This window comes from Oncorhynchus mykiss, chromosome 18, assembly GCF_013265735.2.
Source record: "Oncorhynchus mykiss isolate Arlee chromosome 18, USDA_OmykA_1.1, whole genome shotgun sequence".
NCBI lineage: Eukaryota > Metazoa > Chordata > Actinopteri > Salmoniformes > Salmonidae > Oncorhynchus > Oncorhynchus mykiss.
In genome coordinates, this window is record NC_048582.1 from 61,309,167 (window position 1) to 61,330,564 (window position 21,398).

The 21,398-nt window shown below is 45.7% G+C and overlaps 1 protein-coding gene across 2 annotated transcripts in view; it reads right to left on the reverse strand.

The window, feature by feature from the left end:
• The window catches only part of elp2 (elongator acetyltransferase complex subunit 2), a 56,581-nt gene extending 41,886 nt beyond the window's left edge, over positions 1–14,695 (reverse strand). For both annotated transcript variants that reach the window (XM_036953440.1, XM_036953441.1), the window contains exons 1-10: positions 14,535–14,695; positions 14,257–14,335; positions 13,976–14,046; positions 13,668–13,809; positions 11,016–11,093; positions 10,719–10,783; positions 10,511–10,577; positions 1,545–1,688; positions 1,061–1,156; positions 619–719 (exon numbers count right to left, since the gene is read on the reverse strand). In XM_036953440.1, coding sequence (XP_036809335.1) covers positions 619–719; positions 1,061–1,156; positions 1,545–1,688; positions 10,511–10,577; positions 10,719–10,783; positions 11,016–11,093; positions 13,668–13,809; positions 13,976–14,046; positions 14,257–14,335; positions 14,535–14,666 — 975 coding nt within the window. In that variant the 5' untranslated portion in view covers positions 14,667–14,695. The remainder of the gene's footprint in view (positions 1–618; positions 720–1,060; positions 1,157–1,544; positions 1,689–10,510; positions 10,578–10,718; positions 10,784–11,015; positions 11,094–13,667; positions 13,810–13,975; positions 14,047–14,256; positions 14,336–14,534) is intronic.
• Between the last annotated feature and the right edge of the window lie 6,703 nt (positions 14,696–21,398).

Genomic DNA, 21,398 nt, shown 5'->3' on the forward strand with positions numbered 1-21,398 from the left:
TATGACCATATTAGAGATACATATTTCCCTCAGATTACACAGATCCACAAAGAATTCGAAAACAAATCCAATTTTGATAAACTCCCATATCTACTGGGGGAAATTCCACAGTGTGCCATCACAGCAGCAAGATTTGTGACTAGTTGCCACAAGAAAAGGGCAACCAGTGAAGAACAAACACCATTGTAAATACACAACCCATATTTATGCTTATTTATTTTCCCTTGTGTTCTTTAACCATTTGTACATTGTTACAACACTGTATATATATATATATATGTGTATAATATGACATTTGTAATGTCTTTATTGTTTTGAAATTTCTGTATGTGTAATGTTTACTGTTAATTTTTATTGTTTATTTCACTTTTGTATATTATCTACCTCACTTGCTTTGGCAATGTAACACATGTTTCCCATGCCAATAAAGCCCCTTGAATTGAATTGACAGAGAGAGAGAGAGAGAGAGAGAGAGAGACAGGAGTGTGTGTGTGTGGGGGGGGTGACCTTTACCACAGGTCTCTGTCCTGAGCGCCACCCTATTAAGACCAGAGACCAAAGTAGTGCCCTATGGGGAACAGGGTGCTGTTTGGGACACAACCAGAAGTAGACACTGACCTGCTCCACCCACACCCCTGAGCCTTCCTCCTGAGCCCACAGGATCATGGTCTTGTCCATGGAAGCAGAGAGCAGGCTCAGAGCCTGGTGCTGGTCGCCACCTGTAGGGGAGACAAAGAGCTTCACAATGAAGGAACACAGTAGTGAAATCGCCCCATGATGCTAAACTGTACCTAGGAGAAACGTCTTCCTCGGAGCCACAATACAGCAACGCGGGTTGGATGGATAAAAACATCATGAAAGTACCGCAGCGGACAGACAGTGAGTGATGTGAACTATTAAAAGAGTTCAGGGTTCACCCTTTCTGATGTCATGGGCGTGTGGAACAAATCACTCTCCCTCCATCCCCATGAAATCATTTAGTATGACACCTCCACATCACAGTGAAATAAGTCAAGTGTGATCTGGGGAACAAATGGCGTATAGGTTGACAGTAAAGTACCTTTGATGACAGGGGGCTGCCAGTGGACTCCATAGACCTTGTTCTCGTGGCCGGCAAGGACTGACTCTAGCGTCACTGCAAATGCTGAGGACGCATCTGGGGCAAAAAGACAACATGCATGAATCTAAAGTCGAACGGTATGATTGTACAATCACAAACTCCATCCACATTTGTGTGATAACTTATTCAGTTAAAAGGCATGTTTTAGAATTGTACGGTTGTTGCCAGGGATCAAACAATACAAATTTCCCCCGATTAAAATAACGACATTTAAAATACATTTAAATATAAAGGCATCAATTCAACGAACATCAACAATGATGACATTCACATTAATGATCACGTGATTCTTGATTCTTCTTGCTAGACAGACATTGAAACAGACTGTGAAAGTGACTCAAACCTGAAGTTTTGATTTAATCATTCATTTTTAATAATTCTAATCAACACATTTTTCTAATGAAACATGATGCTGTCTGCTCACCGTTCTGTGTCAGTGTAAAGACATCTTCAGACATCCTAATGGTGCGTTCTTCCTGCGCGTTTCTCTTCGTCCTAGACTTGGCAACCAGCCTCCAAACCCGGATCAGACAATCCTGAGCACAGCTGGCCAGTAACAGATCCCCGTCTGCCAGCATGGAGGTAGACATTAGTTGATTTTAATTTAACCTTTATTTATTAACCTTTAACCTATATTTATTAACCTTTAACCTTTATTTATTAACCTTTAACCTATATTTATTAACCTTTAACCTTTATTTATTAACCTTTAACCTTTATTTATTAACCTTTAACCTTTATTTATTAACCTTTAACCTTTATTTATTAACCTTTAACCTTTATTTATTAACCTTTAACCTTTATTTATTAACCTTTAACCTTTATTTATTAACCTTTAACCTTTATTTATTAACCTTGATTTATTAACCTTGAACCTTTATTTATTAACCTTGAACCTTTATTTATTAACCTTTAACCTTTATTTATTAACCTTTAACCTTTATTTATTAACCTTGATTTATTAACCTTGAACCTTTATTTATTAACCTTGAACCTTTATTTATTAACCTTGAACCTTTATTTATTAACCTTGAACCTTTATTTATTAACCTTTAACCTTTATTTATTAACCTTTAACCTTTATTTATTAACCTTTAACCTATATTTATTAACCTTTAACCTTTATTTATTAACCTTTAACCTTTATTTATTAACCTTTAACCTTTATTTATTAACCTTTAACCTTTATTTATTAACCTTTAACCTTTATTTATTAACCTTTAACCTTTATTTATTAACTTATTAACCTTTAACCTTTATTTATTAACCTTGAACCTTTATTTATTAACCTTTAACCTTTATTTATTAACCTTTAACCTTTATTTATTAACCTTTAACCTTTATTTATTAACCTTTAAACTTTATTTATTTATTCTTTATTTATTAACCTTTAACCTTTATTTATTTATTCTTTATTTATTAACCTTTAACCTTTATTTATTTATTCTTTATTTATTAACTTTTATTAATTGAACCTTTATTTATTCCGGGGGTGGCAGGTAGCCTAGTCATTAGAGCGTTGGACTAGTAACCGAATGGTTGCAAGATCGAATCCCTGAGCTGACAAGGTAAAAATCTGTCTTTCTGCCCCTGAACAAGGCAGTTAACCACTCTTTCTCCAACTACGACTACCTGGAGAAGAGAGCGAGGAGAGAAGTTGAAAGAAACGGGGTGATTAGATGGCCATGGTAGTATGAGGGGGCCAGGACACCAGGGCTAATACCTTTACTCCTGTGACGAGAGGGGGGGGACCTTTAGTCACCACAAAATGTCAGAACATTGGCTGAACCATGTCCTAACAAGGGCTGGAATGAAAAAGACTGATCTCAAAAGACAGGGCTGTGGAAATAGCTGCTTGAAGGATACAGTGTATCTGAGAGAGGGGGGAGAAATAAAGCATTGACTGGGCTCTGCTGCAGCCGTTTCATGCATTATGGAAAGACGTCCGTCTACAAAAGTGAAATCTAATTAAACAGACGTCCCAGTCATAAAAGGACACATTTTCATTTTCTTTTACCCTTTTAAGGTGGAGAGCAATTTTACCCTGCCTGTGGGGCTGGTGCATATAAATTAATCTCTGACAGCATCCCAAACGGCACCCTATTCCCTATATAGTGCACTACTTTCGATCAGAGTCTCTGGTTAAAAATAGTGCACTATGTAGGGAATATGGTGCCATTTGGGACACACTGTGTCTCTGCCAATACTGGCCGACCAGCTTGGAGTAAGTCATCAACTGAGTGGGATGAGTCTAGTGATGAGGGTCGGTGAAGGAGATGGAATAGCTTTTACAAACCCTGGGGTGCATCCCAAATGGCACCCTGTGCACTACTTTTGACCCGGCCCAATAGGGCTCCCGAGTGGCGCAGCGGTCTAAGGCACTGCACCTCAATGCTAGAGGCGTCACTACAGACCCTAGTTTGAATCCAGGCTGTATCGCAACTGGCCGTGATCGGGAGTCCCATAGGGCGGCGCAAAATTGTCCCAGAGTCGTCCGGGGCAGGGGAAGGTTTGGCCAGGGCAGGGGAAGGTTCGTCCGGGGCAGGGGAAGGTTTGGCCGGGGCAGGGGAAGGTTTGGCCGGGGCAGGGGAAGGTTCGTCCGGGGCAGGGGAAGGTTTGGCCGGGGCAGGGGAAGGTTTGGCCGGGGCAGGGGAAGGTTTGGCCGGGGCAGGGGAAGGTTTGGCCGGGGCAGGGGAAGGTTTGGCACGCCACCATTGTAAAATAAGAATTTGTTCTTGACTGGCCTAGTTAAATAAAGGTGAAATAAAATAATTAATAAATAGGACTCTGATCAAAAGTAACACACTATATAAAGGGCATACAGTGATACATACAGTGATACATGCAGCCATTTATGATGTAGCACTGAACAGAGCACTGCTGGAGTACCTCTGGAGTGGTTTACACAACCACCTGTACCTACCTAGTCAGCAGGGTGACACAACCACCTGTACCTAACTAGTCAGCAGGGTTACACAACCACCTGTACCTAACTAGTCAGCAGGGTGACACAACCACCTGTACCTACCTAGTCAGCAGGGTTACACAACCACCTGTACCTACCTAGTCAGCAGGGTGACACAACCACCTGTACCTACCTAGTCAGCAGGGTGACACAACCACCTGTACCTAACTAGTCAGCAGGGTGACACAACCACCTGTACCTAACTAGTCAGCAGGGTTACACAACCACCTGTACCTAACTAGTCAGCAGGGTGACACAACCACCTGTACCTACCTAGTCAGCAGGGTTATACAACCACCTGTACCTAACTAGCCAGCAGGGTGACACAACCACCTGTACCTAACTAGTCAGCAGGGTTACACAACCACCTGTACCTACCTAGTCAGCAGGGTGACACAACCACCTGTACCTACCTAGTCAGCAGGGTGACACAACCACCTGTACCTAACTAGTCAGCAGGGTGACACAACCACCTGTACCTAACTAGTCAGCAGGGTGACACAACCACCTGTACCTAACTAGTCAGCAGGGTTACACAACCACCTGTACCTAACTAGTCAGCAGGGTGACACAACCACCTGTACCTAACTAGTCAGCAGGGTGACACAACCACCTGTACCTAACTAGTCAGCAGGGTTACACAACCACCTGTACCTACCTAGTCAGCAGAGTTACACAACCACCTGTACCTAACTAGTCAGCAGGGTGACACAACCACCTGTACCTAACTAGTCAGCAGGGTTACACAACCACCTGTACCTAACTAGTCAGCAGGGTTACATAACCACCTGTTTCCTACCTAGTCAGCAGGGTGACACAACCACCTGTACCTAACTAGTCAGCAAGGTTACACAACCACCTGTACCTACCTAGTCAGCAGGGTTACACAACCACTAGTCAGCAGGGTGACACAACCACCTGTACCTAACTAGTCAGCAAGGTTATACAACCACCTGTACCTAACTAGTCAGCAGGGTTACACAACCACCTGTACCTAACTAGCCAGCAGGGTGACACAACCACCTGTACCTAACTAGTCAGCAGGGTTACACAACCACCTGTACCTAACTAGTCAGCAGGGTTACACAACCACCTGTTTCCTACCTAGTCAGCAGGGTGACACAACCACCTGTACCTAACTAGTCAGCAAGGTTACACAACCACCTGTACCTACCTAGTCAGCAGGGTTACACAACCACTAGTCAGCAGGGTGACACAACCACCTGTACCTAACTAGTCAGCAAGGTTATACAACCACCTGTACCTAACTAGTCAGCAGGGTTACACAACCACCTGTACCTAACTAGCCAGCAGGGTGACACAACCACCTGTACCTAACTAGTCAGCAGGGTGACACAACCACCTGTACCTAACTAGTCAGCAGGGTGACACAACCACCTGTACCTAACTAGTCAGCAGGGTTACACAACCACCTGTACCTAACTAGTCAGCAGGGTTACACAACCACCTGTACCTAACTAGCCAGCAGGGTGACACAACCACCTGTACCTAACTAGTCAGCAGGGTGACACAACCACCTGTACCTACCTAGTCAGCAGGGTGACACAACCACCTGTACCTAACTAGTCAGCAGGGTGACACAACCACCTGTACCTAACTAGTCAGCAGGGTTACACAACCACCTGTACCTACCTAGTCAGCAGGGTGACACAACCACCTGTACCTAACTAGTCAGCAGGGTTACACAACCACCTGTACCTACCTAGTCAGCAGGGTTACACAACCACCTGTACCTAACTAGCCAGCAGGGTGACACAACCACCTGTACCTAACTAGTCAGCAGGGTTACACAACCACCTGTACCTAACTAGCCAGCAGGGTGACACAACCACCTGTACCTAACTAGTCAGCAGGGTTACACAACCACCTGTACCTAACTAGCCAGCAGGGTGACACAACCACCTGTACCTAACTAGCCAGCAGGGTGACACAACCACCTGTACCTAACTAGTCAGCAGGGTTACACAACCACCTGTACCTAACTAGCCAGCAGGGTGACACAACCACCTGTACCAAACTAGTCAGCAGGGTTACACAACCACCTGTACCTACCTAGTCAGCAGGGTTACACAACCACCTGTACCTAACTAGTCAGCAGGGTTACACAACCACCTGTACCTACCTAGTCAGCAGGGTTACACAACCACCTGTACCTAACTAGTCAGCAGGGTGACACAACCACCTGTACCTAACTAGTCAGCAGGGTGACACAACCACCTGTACCTAACTAGTCAGCAGGGTTACACAACCACCTGTACCTACCTAGTCAGCAGGGTTACACAACCACCTGTACCTACCTAGTCAGCAGGGTTACACAACCACCTGTACCTAACTAGCCAGCAGGGTGACACAACCACCTGTACCTACCTAGTCAGCAGGGTTACACAACCACCTGTACCTACCTAGTCAGCAGGGTTACACAACCACCTGTACCTAACTAGTCAGCAGGGTTACACAACCACCTGTACCTAACTAGTCAGCAGGGTGACACAACCACCTGTACCTACCTAGTCAGCAGGGTTACACAACCACCTGTACCTAACTAGCCAGCAGGGTGACACAACCACCTGTACCTACCTAGTCAGCAGGGTTACACAACCACCTGTACCTACCTAGTCAGCAGGGTTACACAACCACCTGTACCTAACTAGTCAGCAGGGTGACACAACCACCTGTACCTAACTAGTCAGCAGGGTGACACAACCACCTGTACCTAACTAGTCAGCAGGGTGACACAACCACCTGTACCTAACTAGTCAGCAGGGTGACACAACCACCTGTACCTAACTAGTCAGCAGGGTGACACAACCACCTGTACCTAACTAGTCAGCAGGGTGACACAACCACCTGTACCTACCTAGTCAGCAGGGTTACACAACCACCTGTACCTACCTAGTCAGCAGGGTTACACAACCACCTGTACCTAACTAGTCAGCAGGGTTACACAACCACCTGTACCTAACTAGTCAGCAGGGTGACACAACCACCTGTACCTACCTAGTCAGCAGGGTTACACAACCACCTGTACCTAACTAGTCAGCAGGGTGACACAACCACCTGTACCTAACTAGTCAGCAGGGTGACACAACCACCTGTACCTAACTAGTCAGCAGGGTGACACAACCACCTGTACCTAACTAGTCAGCAGGGTGACACAACCACCTGTACCTAACTAGCCAGCAGGGTGACACAACCACCTGTACCTAACTAGTCAGCAGGGTTACACAACCACCTGTACCTAACTAGTCAGCAGGGTTACACAACCACTAGTCAGCAGGGTGACACAACCACCTGTACCTAACTAGTCAGCAGGGTTACACAACCACTAGTCAGCAGGGTTACACAACCACCTGTACCTACCTAGTCAGCAGGGTTACACAACCACCTGTACCTACCTAGTCAGCAGGGTTACACAACCACCTGTACCTAACGAGTCAGCAGGGTTACACAACCACCTGTACCTAACTAGCCAGCAGGGTGACACAACCACCTGTACCTACCTAGTCAGCAGGGTTACACAACCACCTGTACCTAACTAGTCAGCAGGGTTACACAACCACCTGTACCTAACTAGTCAGCAGGGTGACACAACCACCTGTACCTAACTAGTCAGCAGGGTTACACAACCACCTGTACCTAACTAGTCAGCAGGGTGACACAACCACCTGTACCTAACTAGTCAGCAGGGTTACACAACCACCTGTACCTAACTAGTCAGCAGGGTTACACAACCACCTGTACCTAACTAGTCAGCAGGGTTACACAACCACCTGTACCTAACTAGTCAGCAGGGTTACACAACCACCTGTACCTAACTAGTCAGCAGGGTTACACAACCACCTGTACCTACCTAGTCAGCAGGGTTACACAACCACCTGTACCTAACTAGTCAGCAGGGTTACACAACCACCTGTACCTAACTAGTCAGCAGGGTTACACAACCACCTGTACCTACCTAGTCAGCAGGGTTACACAACCACCTGTACCTAACTAGTCAGCAGGGTTACACAACCACCTGTACCAAACTAGTCAGCAGGGTGACACAACCACCTGTACCTACCTAGTCAGCAGGGTTACACAACCACCTGTACCTAACTAGTCAGCAGGGTTACACAACCACCTGTACCTAACTAGTCAGCAGGGTGACACAACCACCTGTACCTAACTAGTCAGCAGGGTTACACAACCACCTGTACCTAACTAGTCAGCAGGGTTACACAACCACCTGTACCTAACTAGTCAGCAGGGTTACACAACCACCTGTACCTAACTAGTCAGCAGGGTGACACAACCACCTGTACCTAACTAGTCAGCAGGGTTACACAACCACCTGTACCTAACTAGTCAGCAGGGTGACACAACCACCTGTACCTAACTAGTCAGCAGGGTTACACAACCACCTGTACCTAACTAGTCAGCAGGGTTACACAACCACCTGTACCTACCTAGTCAGCAGGGTGACACAACCACCTGTACCTAACTAGTCAGCAGGGTGACACAACCACCTGTACCTAACTAGTCAGCAGGGTGACACAACCACCTGTACCTAACTAGTCAGCAGGGTGACACAACCACCTGTACCTAACTAGTCAGCAGGGTGACACAACCACCTGTACCTAACTAGTCAGCAGGGTTACACAACCACCTGTACCTAACTAGTCAGCAGGGTTACACAACCACCTGTACCTACCTAGTCAGCAGGGTGACACAACCACCTGTACCTAACTAGTCAGCAGGGTGACACAACCACCTGTACCTAACTAGTCAGCAGGGTTACACAACCACCTGTACCTAACTAGTCAGCAGGGTTACACAACCACCTGTACCTAACTAGTCAGCAGGGTGACACAACCACCTGTACCTACCTAGTCAGCAGGGTGACACAACCACCTGTACCTAACTAGTCAGCAGGGTGACACAACCACCTGTACCTAACTAGTCAGCAGGGTGACACAACCACCTGTACCTAACTAGTCAGCAGGGTTACACAACCACCTGTACCTAACTAGTCAGCAGGGTGACACAACCACCTGTACCTAACTAGTCAGCAGGGTTACACAACCACCTGTACCTAACTAGTCAGCAGGGTTACACAACCACCTGTACCTACCTAGTCAGCAGGGTTACACAACCACCTGTACCTAACTAGTCAGCAGGGTTACACAACCACCTGTACCTAACTAGTCAGCAGGGTTACACAACCACCTGTACCTACCTAGTCAGCAGAGTTACACAACCACCTGTACCTAACTAGTCAGCAGGGTGACACAACCACCTGTACCTACCTAGTCAGCAGGGTGACACAACCACCTGTACCTACCTAGCCAGCAGGGTTACACAACCACCTGTACCTAACTAGTCAGCAGGGTTACACAACCACCTGTACCTAACTAGTCAGCAGGGTGACACAACCACCTGTACCTACCTAGTCAGCAGGGTTACACAACCACCTGTACCTAACTAGCCAGCAGGGTGACACAACCACCTGTACCTAACTAGTCAGCAGGGTTACACAACCACCTGTACCTAACTAGTCAGCAGGGTGACACAACCACCTGTACCTAACTAGTCAGCAGGGTGACACAACCACCTGTACCTAACTAGTCAGCAGGGTGACACAACCACCTGTACCTAACTAGTCAGCAGGGTGACACAACCACCTGTACCTACCTAGTCAGCAGGGTTACACAACCACCTGTACCTAACTAGTCAGCAGGGTGACACAACCACCTGTACCTAACTAGTCAGCAGGGTTACACAACCACCTGTACCTAACTAGTCAGCAGGGTGACACAACCACCTGTACCTACCTAGTCAGCAGGGTGACACAACCACCTGTACCTAACTAGTCAGCAGGGTGACACAACCACCTGTACCTAACTAGTCAGCAGGGTGACACAACCACCTGTACCTAACTAGTCAGCAGGGTTACACAACCACCTGTACCTAACTAGTCAGCAGGGTGACACAACCACCTGTACCTAACTAGTCAGCAGGGTTACACAACCACCTGTACCTAACTAGTCAGCAGGGTTACACAACCACCTGTACCTACCTAGTCAGCAGGGTTACACAACCACCTGTACCTAACTAGTCAGCAGGGTTACACAACCACCTGTACCTAACTAGTCAGCAGGGTTACACAACCACCTGTACCTACCTAGTCAGCAGAGTTACACAACCACCTGTACCTAACTAGTCAGCAGGGTGACACAACCACCTGTACCTACCTAGTCAGCAGGGTGACACAACCACCTGTACCTACCTAGCCAGCAGGACATACAGATTATACCACAAATCCATTTTGTCAAACTATCTGATTATTTGTCAGATTTATGTAAGTCACACCAGATAAAACAAGGCAATGAAGAAACAGATTTTTAAAACAGTGGTGCGGTCCTCACCTACACAGGCCCACTCCACACCACGGATCCAATCCTCATGCCCTTGCAAGGAGAGGACTTTCCTGAACTGTCAGAGACACAGGGAAAGAAGAAGGTCGGCATCAATGTCAATAAATATGTTTAAACATCGTTAACCCAACATACTAAATGTATTCATGTTAACATTACCTTTATTTGTTGGCCCATATAGTCAGCTACTTGAGCTTACCTGTCCATTGCACTGTGCATACAAATGGATTCTGCAATCGTCGCCCCCGCAGGCAAGTATGGGAACTGCAATGAGTGTAGTGTGTTAGTCCTGCCACGCTTGCTGAAGTCAGACCGCATAATAACACATTTTGCATGTGCCTCATGTTTTTAAGACAGATTGAGTGGAGGGGAGGAAGGGGGGGCGGACAAAGCATCAAAAGGAACAGGCATGTGAAAGGCAGTCGAGATGACATGCGGAACACTTCAAGATGATCTGAGGTGTGGAGGGTTCACTGCTGCTGTGGAAACAGCTTACCTCTGCTGCCTGGCAACCACGCTAGCGAGACATCCATCATAAACCCGCTCCCAAAGGATATGGTATGGGTGCACTCCGCTTCATAGAAAGAGGAAAAATAAATACAGAAAAATTTGCCTTAATAATAGGGCATAAAAATTATGAAAAATCATTGGGTTCCATAAATCAACTGTTCCGAGATGATTTCATTAACTTATTCTAGAGAGGTGAGATGGCTAATAGCCAGGATAGTTCCATTGATGCTAGCTGCAGAGACATTTGTCAAAGGGTGACATATTGAACTTCTCTCCTTTCCCCAGAAACCCAGGGGTCTTCCAGGTACTAGCTAGCACTAGCAACACATACTTGTAGCAGAGCTCCAGCTGGGCTACATCAGACAACATGCCTTGAGGACAGACCCAGCCAGTGTCCCAAATATCACCCTATTCCCTATATAGTGCACTACTTTTGACCGGGGCCCAAAACAATCTGGTCAAAGTAATGCACTCTGTAGGGAAAAAGAGTAGCATTTGGCTACACGGCCATCTCCATGACTGTCACGTAACATCAGCGTTCGCTTCCCCCCACACCCACTAACACCCAGAGAGGGAAAAAACCACCAATGCTACAAAGGAAACAACATGTCGCCACCAGGGACAGATCTCAAATGAAAACAGCACTGATACTGAGATACATGGAAATGACTTTAACTTTGACCTGACAAGAAACTCACATCAAAATGAATAGGGCCTGATTTTATTATGAAATATCATCAAAGAAGAGGAAGATGATAGCAGCTAATTTACAGTAACCCCCCCCCCCCCCCCCCCCCCCCACTATTCTCTTCATCCTCCTTCCTCCACTCCTAGAACTTATAAGGATGAGAAGAGAACAGTCCAGTGAATATAATGACATCCCAGCATCCCAAATGGCACCCTAGGGCTCTGGTCAAATGTAGTGCACTATATAGGGAACGGGGTACCATTTGGGACGCAAACAACAGAGTGATCCCGGGTCGTATTCACTAGACACCATGTCTTGTGCACTAATGAATACGAACCGGCATAATATCCTTGATACCAAACCATGTCCTGATACAATCCTGGTGTCATGATAGAGTGGAAACCACACCGGTAACAATAGATCAGTACAATATCAGACCTGATAAGTGATGACTCATTAAACGCTGTGATTCAAATGACCAGACTGTTGTCTGTGCTACCACAGCATAACAGCAGATGTCAGGCTAGCTGGAAAATTCAGCACAGATTAACTCACAGATGTCTCTTTTGCTTCGTTGTGAAGTTTCCCCTAGGTACAGGTCTAGGATCATCTTTCCTCATCCAATCCTAACCTTATCCATTATTGGGGAACATGCATCTACATTGGTGATTGGGGAGAGGGGGATCAGTTATGTTACATCACTGGGCCCAAGCTCCCTGCCATCCAGGAGTTGTGGACCAGGCGATGTCAGAGGAAGGCCTTAAAAATGGTCATGGACTCCAGCCACCCAAGCCATAAGACTGCTAAATACCGAACCAAATAGTTACCCGGACTACCTGCATTGACCCTTTATTTTTTTATTAACTCTTGCACTTGACTATGTACACACACTGGACTCTACCCCCCCACACACACAAACAAAACACTCGCACACATGCATACTCACGCCACACATACACTTATACCACATACACTACTGCTCCACATACACTGCTGATACAGCTCAGTCTATTATGGATCCTGTTGCCTAGTCACTTCACCCCTATATATACGTATATAGCCACCTCATACCCCTGCACATCAACCCAGTACTTGTACTCCCTGTATTTAGCCATGTTATTTTTTACTCGTTATTGTTATTCACCGTGTATTTATTCCTCGTGTCACTATTTAAATGTTTGTAATATTTATCTTCAACTCTGCATTGTTGGAAAGGATTTCAAGTAAGTAAGTAAGCATTTCACTGTTAGTCTACACCTGTTGTTTACGAAGCATGTGACAAATAACATTTTTATTTTAAATTGACCCACGATCAGCGTCTAGGGGCAACTTCTAGGGGCAACTTCACCCTACCACCTCACGTCGCTCTGTCTCAAATAAAATAAGCTGACTTCTTTGGCTAACATTGTGGGCATTTGTAACCTAATCATGTTGAGACAGGGTACTTTTTTATTTATTTTTATCTTTATTTAACTAGGCAAGTCAGTTAAGAACAAATTCTTATTTTCAATGACGGCCTAGATTTGTCTTTCTGCCCCTGAACAGACAGTTAATAAGAATTTCAGGGGCAGAACGACAGATTTGTACCGTGTCAACTCGGGGGTTTGAACTCGCAACCTTCCGGTTACTAGTCCAACACTCTAACCACTAGGCTACCCTGCCGCCCCATCACTACTTGAGAGTACTACTGAGGTGGCCTATGAGCCCTGGTCAAAAGTAGTGCATTACATAGGTCCAAAGGCCAACATCACTGATCTGATTGCCTTACCTAATCTGACTGTCCTAAAGAGTTCCTTTACCTGTTCCATGTCACACAAAAAAACTAAGTAAAGTAGCCTTGCCCGAGTTAGTTTCATCTCCTGTTCCTGTAGCGTGAGGCAACTTGATGTACAAGTACACCCGCTGGACAGGACACTTGTCTATCGCTGAGACAAAAAACGCTTCCCTTACCTTTACTCCCAGTGTAGAGCCATAGTTTTACAGTGGAGTCGGAGGCTGTGGAGGCAATGAGTAGCTTATTGTTGTCCAGGTGGATGGCATCCACAGCACACACTGGTCCAGTATGCCCAACACACTCAACATACTGTTTAAACTGGGGCAGGGGGCACAAACACAAAACATATGCCTTAGAAAGGACCAATATTAGTGAAACTATTGCTGTGTTTAGATAATGTATCAAATGTACACAGAAGTGTCAATACAGATCATTGACATTTGGTTTGAGGACTATTCCTACTTCAAATTGCTTTAAAACACACCTTTCCATCATGGGCCTCCCACACAATCATTAGACTGTCAGACCCTCCTGACACCAGGTGAGTTTCTCTACCTTTAACAGCCATCAGGGAAGAACAACCAATTGTCAGAAACAGTCTATCAAAGCATTGGATGAACATTATAAAGCACATTATCAGCATACCAAAGCATTGGATGAACATTATAAAGCACATTATCAGCATACCAAAGCATTGGATGAACATTATAAAGCACATTATCAGCATACCAAAGCAATGGATGAAGCATGCAGGTATCTACTCACCACAGTCCTCTCTGTGGACCCACTGGACTGTGTTCACCCTCCCGGTATGTCCATTGAGGACAGCAACAACACACTTCTCCTGTATAATGGTATGTAAAAGAGTACAGCTGACTGTCACAGCAAAAACAACAACATAAGGACACCTAGCACAATACAAAATAAAGCTGATTAACGTGAACTGTCAAAAATGACGAGACTGATGATGTAGCTAGCTATAGCTAGCCTATGCTGCCACTGCAACGACACGAATAATTCAAATTGTGAAAGAAATATATAACCTGTGGGTCATAGAGAGCGACAGAATTGCATGTTCCATAAGCAATGAGCCCCCCACGACCCCATGAAAGAACATTTGGGGTTCGATTTGCACAACATGCGACATGACATGTTTCTATTATGGGAGCCGCCATCTTGTATGCTAACCGGTAGAGTTACCGTAAATATGGGTATACGCGCCGAACAAGATTATACGGAACGTTCCGCTCCCATACGGCGATGGATAAAATGATCTGGAACTCACTCTGGACTAACTGTATATTTTTGTTTCGCTGAGGGGACAGCCGCTACAGTATTACTGGCAAACATAACCCACGGTTTATCATGCAACTAAATGGTGTCTAAATGAGAGGGCACATTCTAGTTACTGAACTCTTCTGCTCATTATTCGGTATAATCCAGTAGGTGGTGCAATACACTCATTGAATAAAGTAATTTATATGATAACAAACTAATGGCAAGTTAAAATATTTAAATTGGGCTGGAGAAGGTATATAAATATATTATAGTGTATTCATTAAAAGTATTGTATTTGAAAAGGGATGGGCATACACACTACTACCAGAGATAATGACGTTGTGTAGCCTACCCTAGCTGGTTTGTGTATTTAATGTGTCACAAGTGAGCATTTAGGTTTTAAAAGTATTTGTGCTTTGTGTACTGGGTGGATTGAAATGTCCCCCATTTAAATTTTTAAACCATGGAATTAAACCAAAGCTAAGCTCACTAAATGCATTCAAACTCATGTTGCAATTACCATAGCATACCATGGGTTTTAAGTTTTAGAATTATTTATATAATTAAAGTTGTCAGGCTGACCCCTTTTGATACACAGCTGTGTACTAGTGTTGTACCATGGGCTTAGAATAGTCCAAAATGACCTTGTGTGACTAAAGACAGTTTTACAGGGGCCCCCAAAATAGTTTGACTTGTCATTTCTGGTTGCTCAAGTCATAAACCACGGCAATGGGAAAGACATAACTGGACTGTTTCTCTGGGAATGGTCTGGGCTTTGGGAATAATTTAGTTACAATAGAAGCTATATTGGATGTTAACATTTACACTGTTATTAGGCCTACATTAAGATGTGGTTTAGTGCTGTGGATGAGGGTTGTAATTGCATTTATCTTTGTTTCTGTGAAATACATAAGCCAGTGCTTTGAACACTGACAATGGAATTAATGTGACAAGAAGAGTGTTGCAGCCTTTTGTTCCATTATGTGTCTCCACCGTATCCTCTGTACTGTCAGCCTTGCTGATTTGCATGTCAGAAGATATAACATGCAAAGAAAGCAAGACGAATCCATCTTCAAACAGCCCAACATATACAGGGTCATGACAGAGCTGCCAGTGGCATATGATCACAGGCACACTGTATGAAAGGTTACTCTGTCAGTAGGCTACACACTGAAGTGATGTGGTTGACCTGAGCTGGTCTGTCCGTTCTGGGCTGGAAGGAACTGCTCCTCCAAACAAGGTATATAGCAAAGGTCTCAGACGACAGTTTTGTCAGAAGCAGTTTAAAAACCACCTATTGACTTGATCACAAGGAAGAAAATGTGTTGTCATCTCGGAACCCTCTGAGACGACATGATTCATGACAAATAAATCAAGAATAAGAGCCGATGGGCGAGAGAGAGAGAGAGAGAGAGAGAGAGAAGGCAGGCCCTGGAGGGTTGGTATTTGGACTCATAATTATCAACATTTCAGGAAAAAATGTCCCTTGTGGACCCTGGTCAAAAGTAGTGCACATTATAGGGAATAGGGAACATATAGGGAACATTTTCTATTATCTCCCACTTCCTCCTTGACAAGACAATGCTCCTTACTAGCCTATACTGTATGTTCTGCAGTAGGCCCGTTCACTACATCGTAGTCTGGTCCACTTGGGCCAGATTGGATACTGGGACTATGATTCAAGTTATGCTGGATTTCAAAAGTGCCCCTATACAAAAAAAAGTGGCAAAATACCTTTAGAGTAGAGTGGGATAAACACTTTCTCTGTCCAGGGGACACATTCCCAGGTTCCCAGGCTGTATCACATCCGGATGTGATTGGGAGTCCCACAGGGTGGTGCACAATTGGCCCAGTGTCGCCCTGTTTGGCCGGAGTAGGCCATCATTGTAAATAAGAATTTGTTCTTAACTGACTTACCTAGTTAATTAAATACAGGTTAAATATAAAATAAAACCAAATATTTTAAAATCACCCTAAGAATCATACAACATCTACAATACAGTCTGCATCCCAAATGGCATCCTATTCTCTATATAGTACACTGGCCTCTGGCCAAAAGTAGTACAATACAAAGGAAATAGGGTGCAATTTGGGGCACAGGCAGTAACTCCCCCTGCTATTTCCCACAGCCACTAAGTATGGCACCAGCCATGCTGAAGGCTTTGTTGTGCCGGCTCTCTGATGTAAGCCACAGACACATTCTGCATCAGAAATTATCACTTTATTATCTCGCCCAGCACCGGACAGGTTGGGGGAGCAGGTACAGCTAATCACTAAGGCCAGCAGAGGTCAAACCCGTGTCATTCACAAGGGAGACACAACCCCCCAAGTGTGTGTGTGTGTGTGTGTGTGTGTGTGTGTGTGTGTGTGTGTGTAATATTATCCCTACCTGCACACATCAGCTTGCAGAGCGGACAGACGGTCTGTAGTTTAGCGTGCAGGATAGAGAGAGAGGCTCGGAGAGTATTAATTAAGCTTGTGCGGGATTTAACACGAGCGGAAATACCCAAACAAAACACAGCAGCCAGATTACTATGTCACTTTCTGCAGCCTGCTTTTGTTTACAGGTAATTCAATGAGCCTAGCCCATAAGGGCCTCCCTCTGGCAGACTGGGCAGCAGTGGCATGGGCATATTGGGAATATAGCACTGGCAGGCTGGGTGGCACAATCACCAGCTTGCACCTGTGGTCTCAAATGCCAGGGCAAGGGGGTTTAATAGTAGAGGTATGGGAATATTTCCGTCATTGCCCTTTCTGTAAGGAGCCACTCTCTGGAAGCAGAAAAACAACTTTGTTTCTATGGTTCATGGTTGTATCAGTGTCAATGCAGTGTCGTTACCCTAAAACCTACATACCTTTGGAGCAAAAAAGACATGCTACAGGAAATGATATATGAAAGCTGTTGTACATTTTTAGAACTTACATTCCATAACTCTTTTTCAGACAAGATATGACACCATTGCATTTTGCAGTGAAAACTACCACTCAAACTTAGTTCATGGATTATTTGAATAATCATATGCCTGCCCATGAACCCAATATTCCTGAGAAAATAGTTAAAAATCCTTAATCTGCATATCCTAGGAAACTTACTGACTATGCAGCTGATTCCACATTTCACTGTGCACAAAATCACCCTCCTTTCGTGATCTTTACATTCAGCTCAGCAGTTCTGTTCCCAAGAGCCGCACAGCCAAGAAGAAAGATACAGAGAGTGAAATAGCAGTCAGCGGTTCTGAAGAGCATAATAACTTCAGCGGCAGCTGTTAGTAAGACAATCACACAATGCCGACACATCTTGTATTTAACGGCTAATAGCAGTGCTTGATTTGGGATGAAAGAAGTGCAGAAGCTGTCGTTTTTACAAGTCCAGACTTGGACAGACTTGTAAAAAGACAGCTTCTTCACTTCTTTCATCCCAGATCAAGCACGGTCTATTATGGAATACAAAGGGAAGCACAGCCGCGAGCTGCCCAGTGACACGAGCCTACCGGATGAGCTAAATAACTATTATGCTCGCTTCGAGGCAAGCAACACTGAACAATGCGTGAGAGTACTAACTGTTCCGGACGACTGTGTGATCACACTCTCCATAGCTGGTGTAAGTAAGACCTTTAAACAGGTCAACATTCAGAAGGTCGCAGGGCCAGACGGATTACCAGGACGTGTACTCCGAGCATGCGCTGACCAACTGGCAAGTGTCTTCACTGACATTTTCAACTTGTCCAAGTCTGTAATACTAACATGTTTCAAGCAGACCACCATAGTCCCTGTGCCCAAGAACACCATGGTAACCTGCCCAAATGACTACCGACACGTAGCACTCAAATCTGTAGCCATGAAGTGCATTGAAAGGCATGGCTCACATCAACACCATCATCCCAGAAACCCTAGTCCTAGACTTCCTGACGGGCCTCCCCCAGCTGGTAAGGATAGGTAACAATACATCTGCCACGCTGATCCTCAGCACAGGGGCCCCTCAGGGGTGCGTGCTCAGTCCCTTCCTGTACTCCCTTTTCACCCATGACTGCATTGCCAGGCATGACTCCAACACCATCATTAAGTTTGCTGACGAAACAACAGTGGTAGGCCCAATCACTGACAACGATGAGACAGCCTATAGGGAGGAGGTCAGAGACCTGACAGTGTGGTGCCAGGGTAACAACCTCTACCTCCACGTTATCAAGACAACGCAGATGATTGTGGAATACAGAAAAAGGAGGACTGAGCACGCCCCCATTCTCATCGACAGGGCTGTAGTGGAGCAGGTTGAGAGCTTCAAGTTCCTTGGTGTCCACATCACCAACAAACAATCATGTTCCAAACACACCAAGGCAGTGATGAAGAGGGCACGACAACACCTATTCCCCTCAGGAGACTGAAAAGATTTGGCATGGGTCCTCAAATCCTCAAAAAGTTCTACAGCTGCACCTTCGAGATCAAGATCATCCTAATCGGTTGCATCACTGCCTGGAATGGCAACTGCTCAGCCTCCGACCGCAATCAAATGGCTACCCGGACTATTTGCATTGTCCCCACCACCTTCTCTGTTTATTATCCATGTATAGTCACTTGACCTGTACCTACATGTACATATTACCTCAATTACCTCGACTAATCGGTGCCCCCGCACATTGACTCTGTACCGGTACCCTCTGTACCGGAACCCCCTGTTTATAGCCTCACTACTGGTATTTTATTGTTACTCCTTAATTATTTGTTATTATTTCTATTTGTATGTGTTTTTCTTAAAACTGCATTGTTTAAGGGCTTATAAGTAAGCATTTCACTGTTGGGTCTACTACACCTGTTGTATTCAGCGAATGTGACAAATAAAATTAGATTTGATTAGATTGTATTCACCGAAATTCACAAATGGTATGCTATAGAGACCTCTGCTATTTTTTTTCATATGCATTTTTCATTACACCCCACACACACAAAGTTGTCAACATGTGGTCAACCCTCCATCTGGAAAGCTCCTGGGTCTGCAGGTTTCTGATCCTGCCCTGAAACTCCCAAATCTGCTTATCAAAGTACTGTTGTGCAGCTGATATTTAGGCTACAATGTGGTTTGACCAGGGCTTGAACAAAGGCATGCACCCCCAGTAACTATGCTGGAGGATGGTTGCCACCCTTGATATAACATTTTGCAACATTACAACCAAATACTTGTTTTTATCTAATTATTCCCTCATTCAATGAATCAGGAATCAAATAGACAAGGTAGGCTACTTCAAAGCAAGGTATCTTACTAGACATGTTTATATATAAGGCTCAAATATTAATGTTTCAGGGAAGATCTATGCACAACAAGTCATTTGTTAATTATTTTTTAACGTTGTCGCAATTACATGGCTACTGTTTAATGGAGTGGAATCACCATTTTTCAACGGTGCAGATTTATGTAGTGCCGGTAGAAATAAGGCGACGACGAGATTAATGCTTAGTTAAGTATAGTTAACTGTCAAGTTAACTGCTACAAGTTATGTTTTGAATTGGCGATCTACTTAGTCTGTCATTTTAGCCTACCTGCTGCTGAAATGTCGCACTGGCACACACGCAGCACACACAGACACGCACTGGCACTGGCACACACGCAGCACACACACAGACACGCACTGGCACACACGTAGCACACACAGACACGCACTGGCACACACGCAGACACGCACTGGCACACACGCAGCACACAGACACGCACTGGCACACACACAGACATGCACTGGCACACATGCAGCACACACAGACACGCACTGGCACACACGCAGCACACACACAGACACGCACTGGCACACACACAGACATGCACTGGCACACATGCAGCACACACAGACACGCACTGGCACACACGCAGCACACACAGACACGCACTGGCACACACGCAGCACACACACAGACACGCACTGGCACACACGCATCACACACAGGCACGCACTGGCACACACGCAGCACACACACAGACACGCACTGGCACACACGCAGCACACACAGACACGCACTGGCACACACGCAGCACACACACAGACACGCACTGGCACACACGCAGCACACACAGACACGCACTGGCACACACGCAGCACACACACAGACACGCACTGGCACACACGCAGCACACACACAGACACGCACTGGCACACACGCAGCACACACAGACACGCACTGGCACACACGCAGCACACACAGACACGCACTCTCACTGGCACACACGCAGCACACACAGACACGCACTCGCACTGGCACACACGCAGCACACACAGACACGCACTCGCACTGGCACTGGCACACACGCAGCACCCACAGATACGCACTCGCACTGGCACACACGCAGCACACACAGACACGCACTCGCACTGGCACTGGCACACACGCAGCACACACAGACACGCACTCTCACTGGCACACACGCAGCACACACAGACACGCACTCGCACTGGCACACACGCAGCACACACAGACACGCACTCGCACTGGCACTGGCACACACGCAGCACCCACAGATACGCACTCGCACTGGCACACACGCAGCACACACAGACACGCACTCGCACTGGCACTGGCACACACGCAGCACACACAGACACGCACTCTCACTGGCACACACGCAGCACACACAGACACGCACTCGC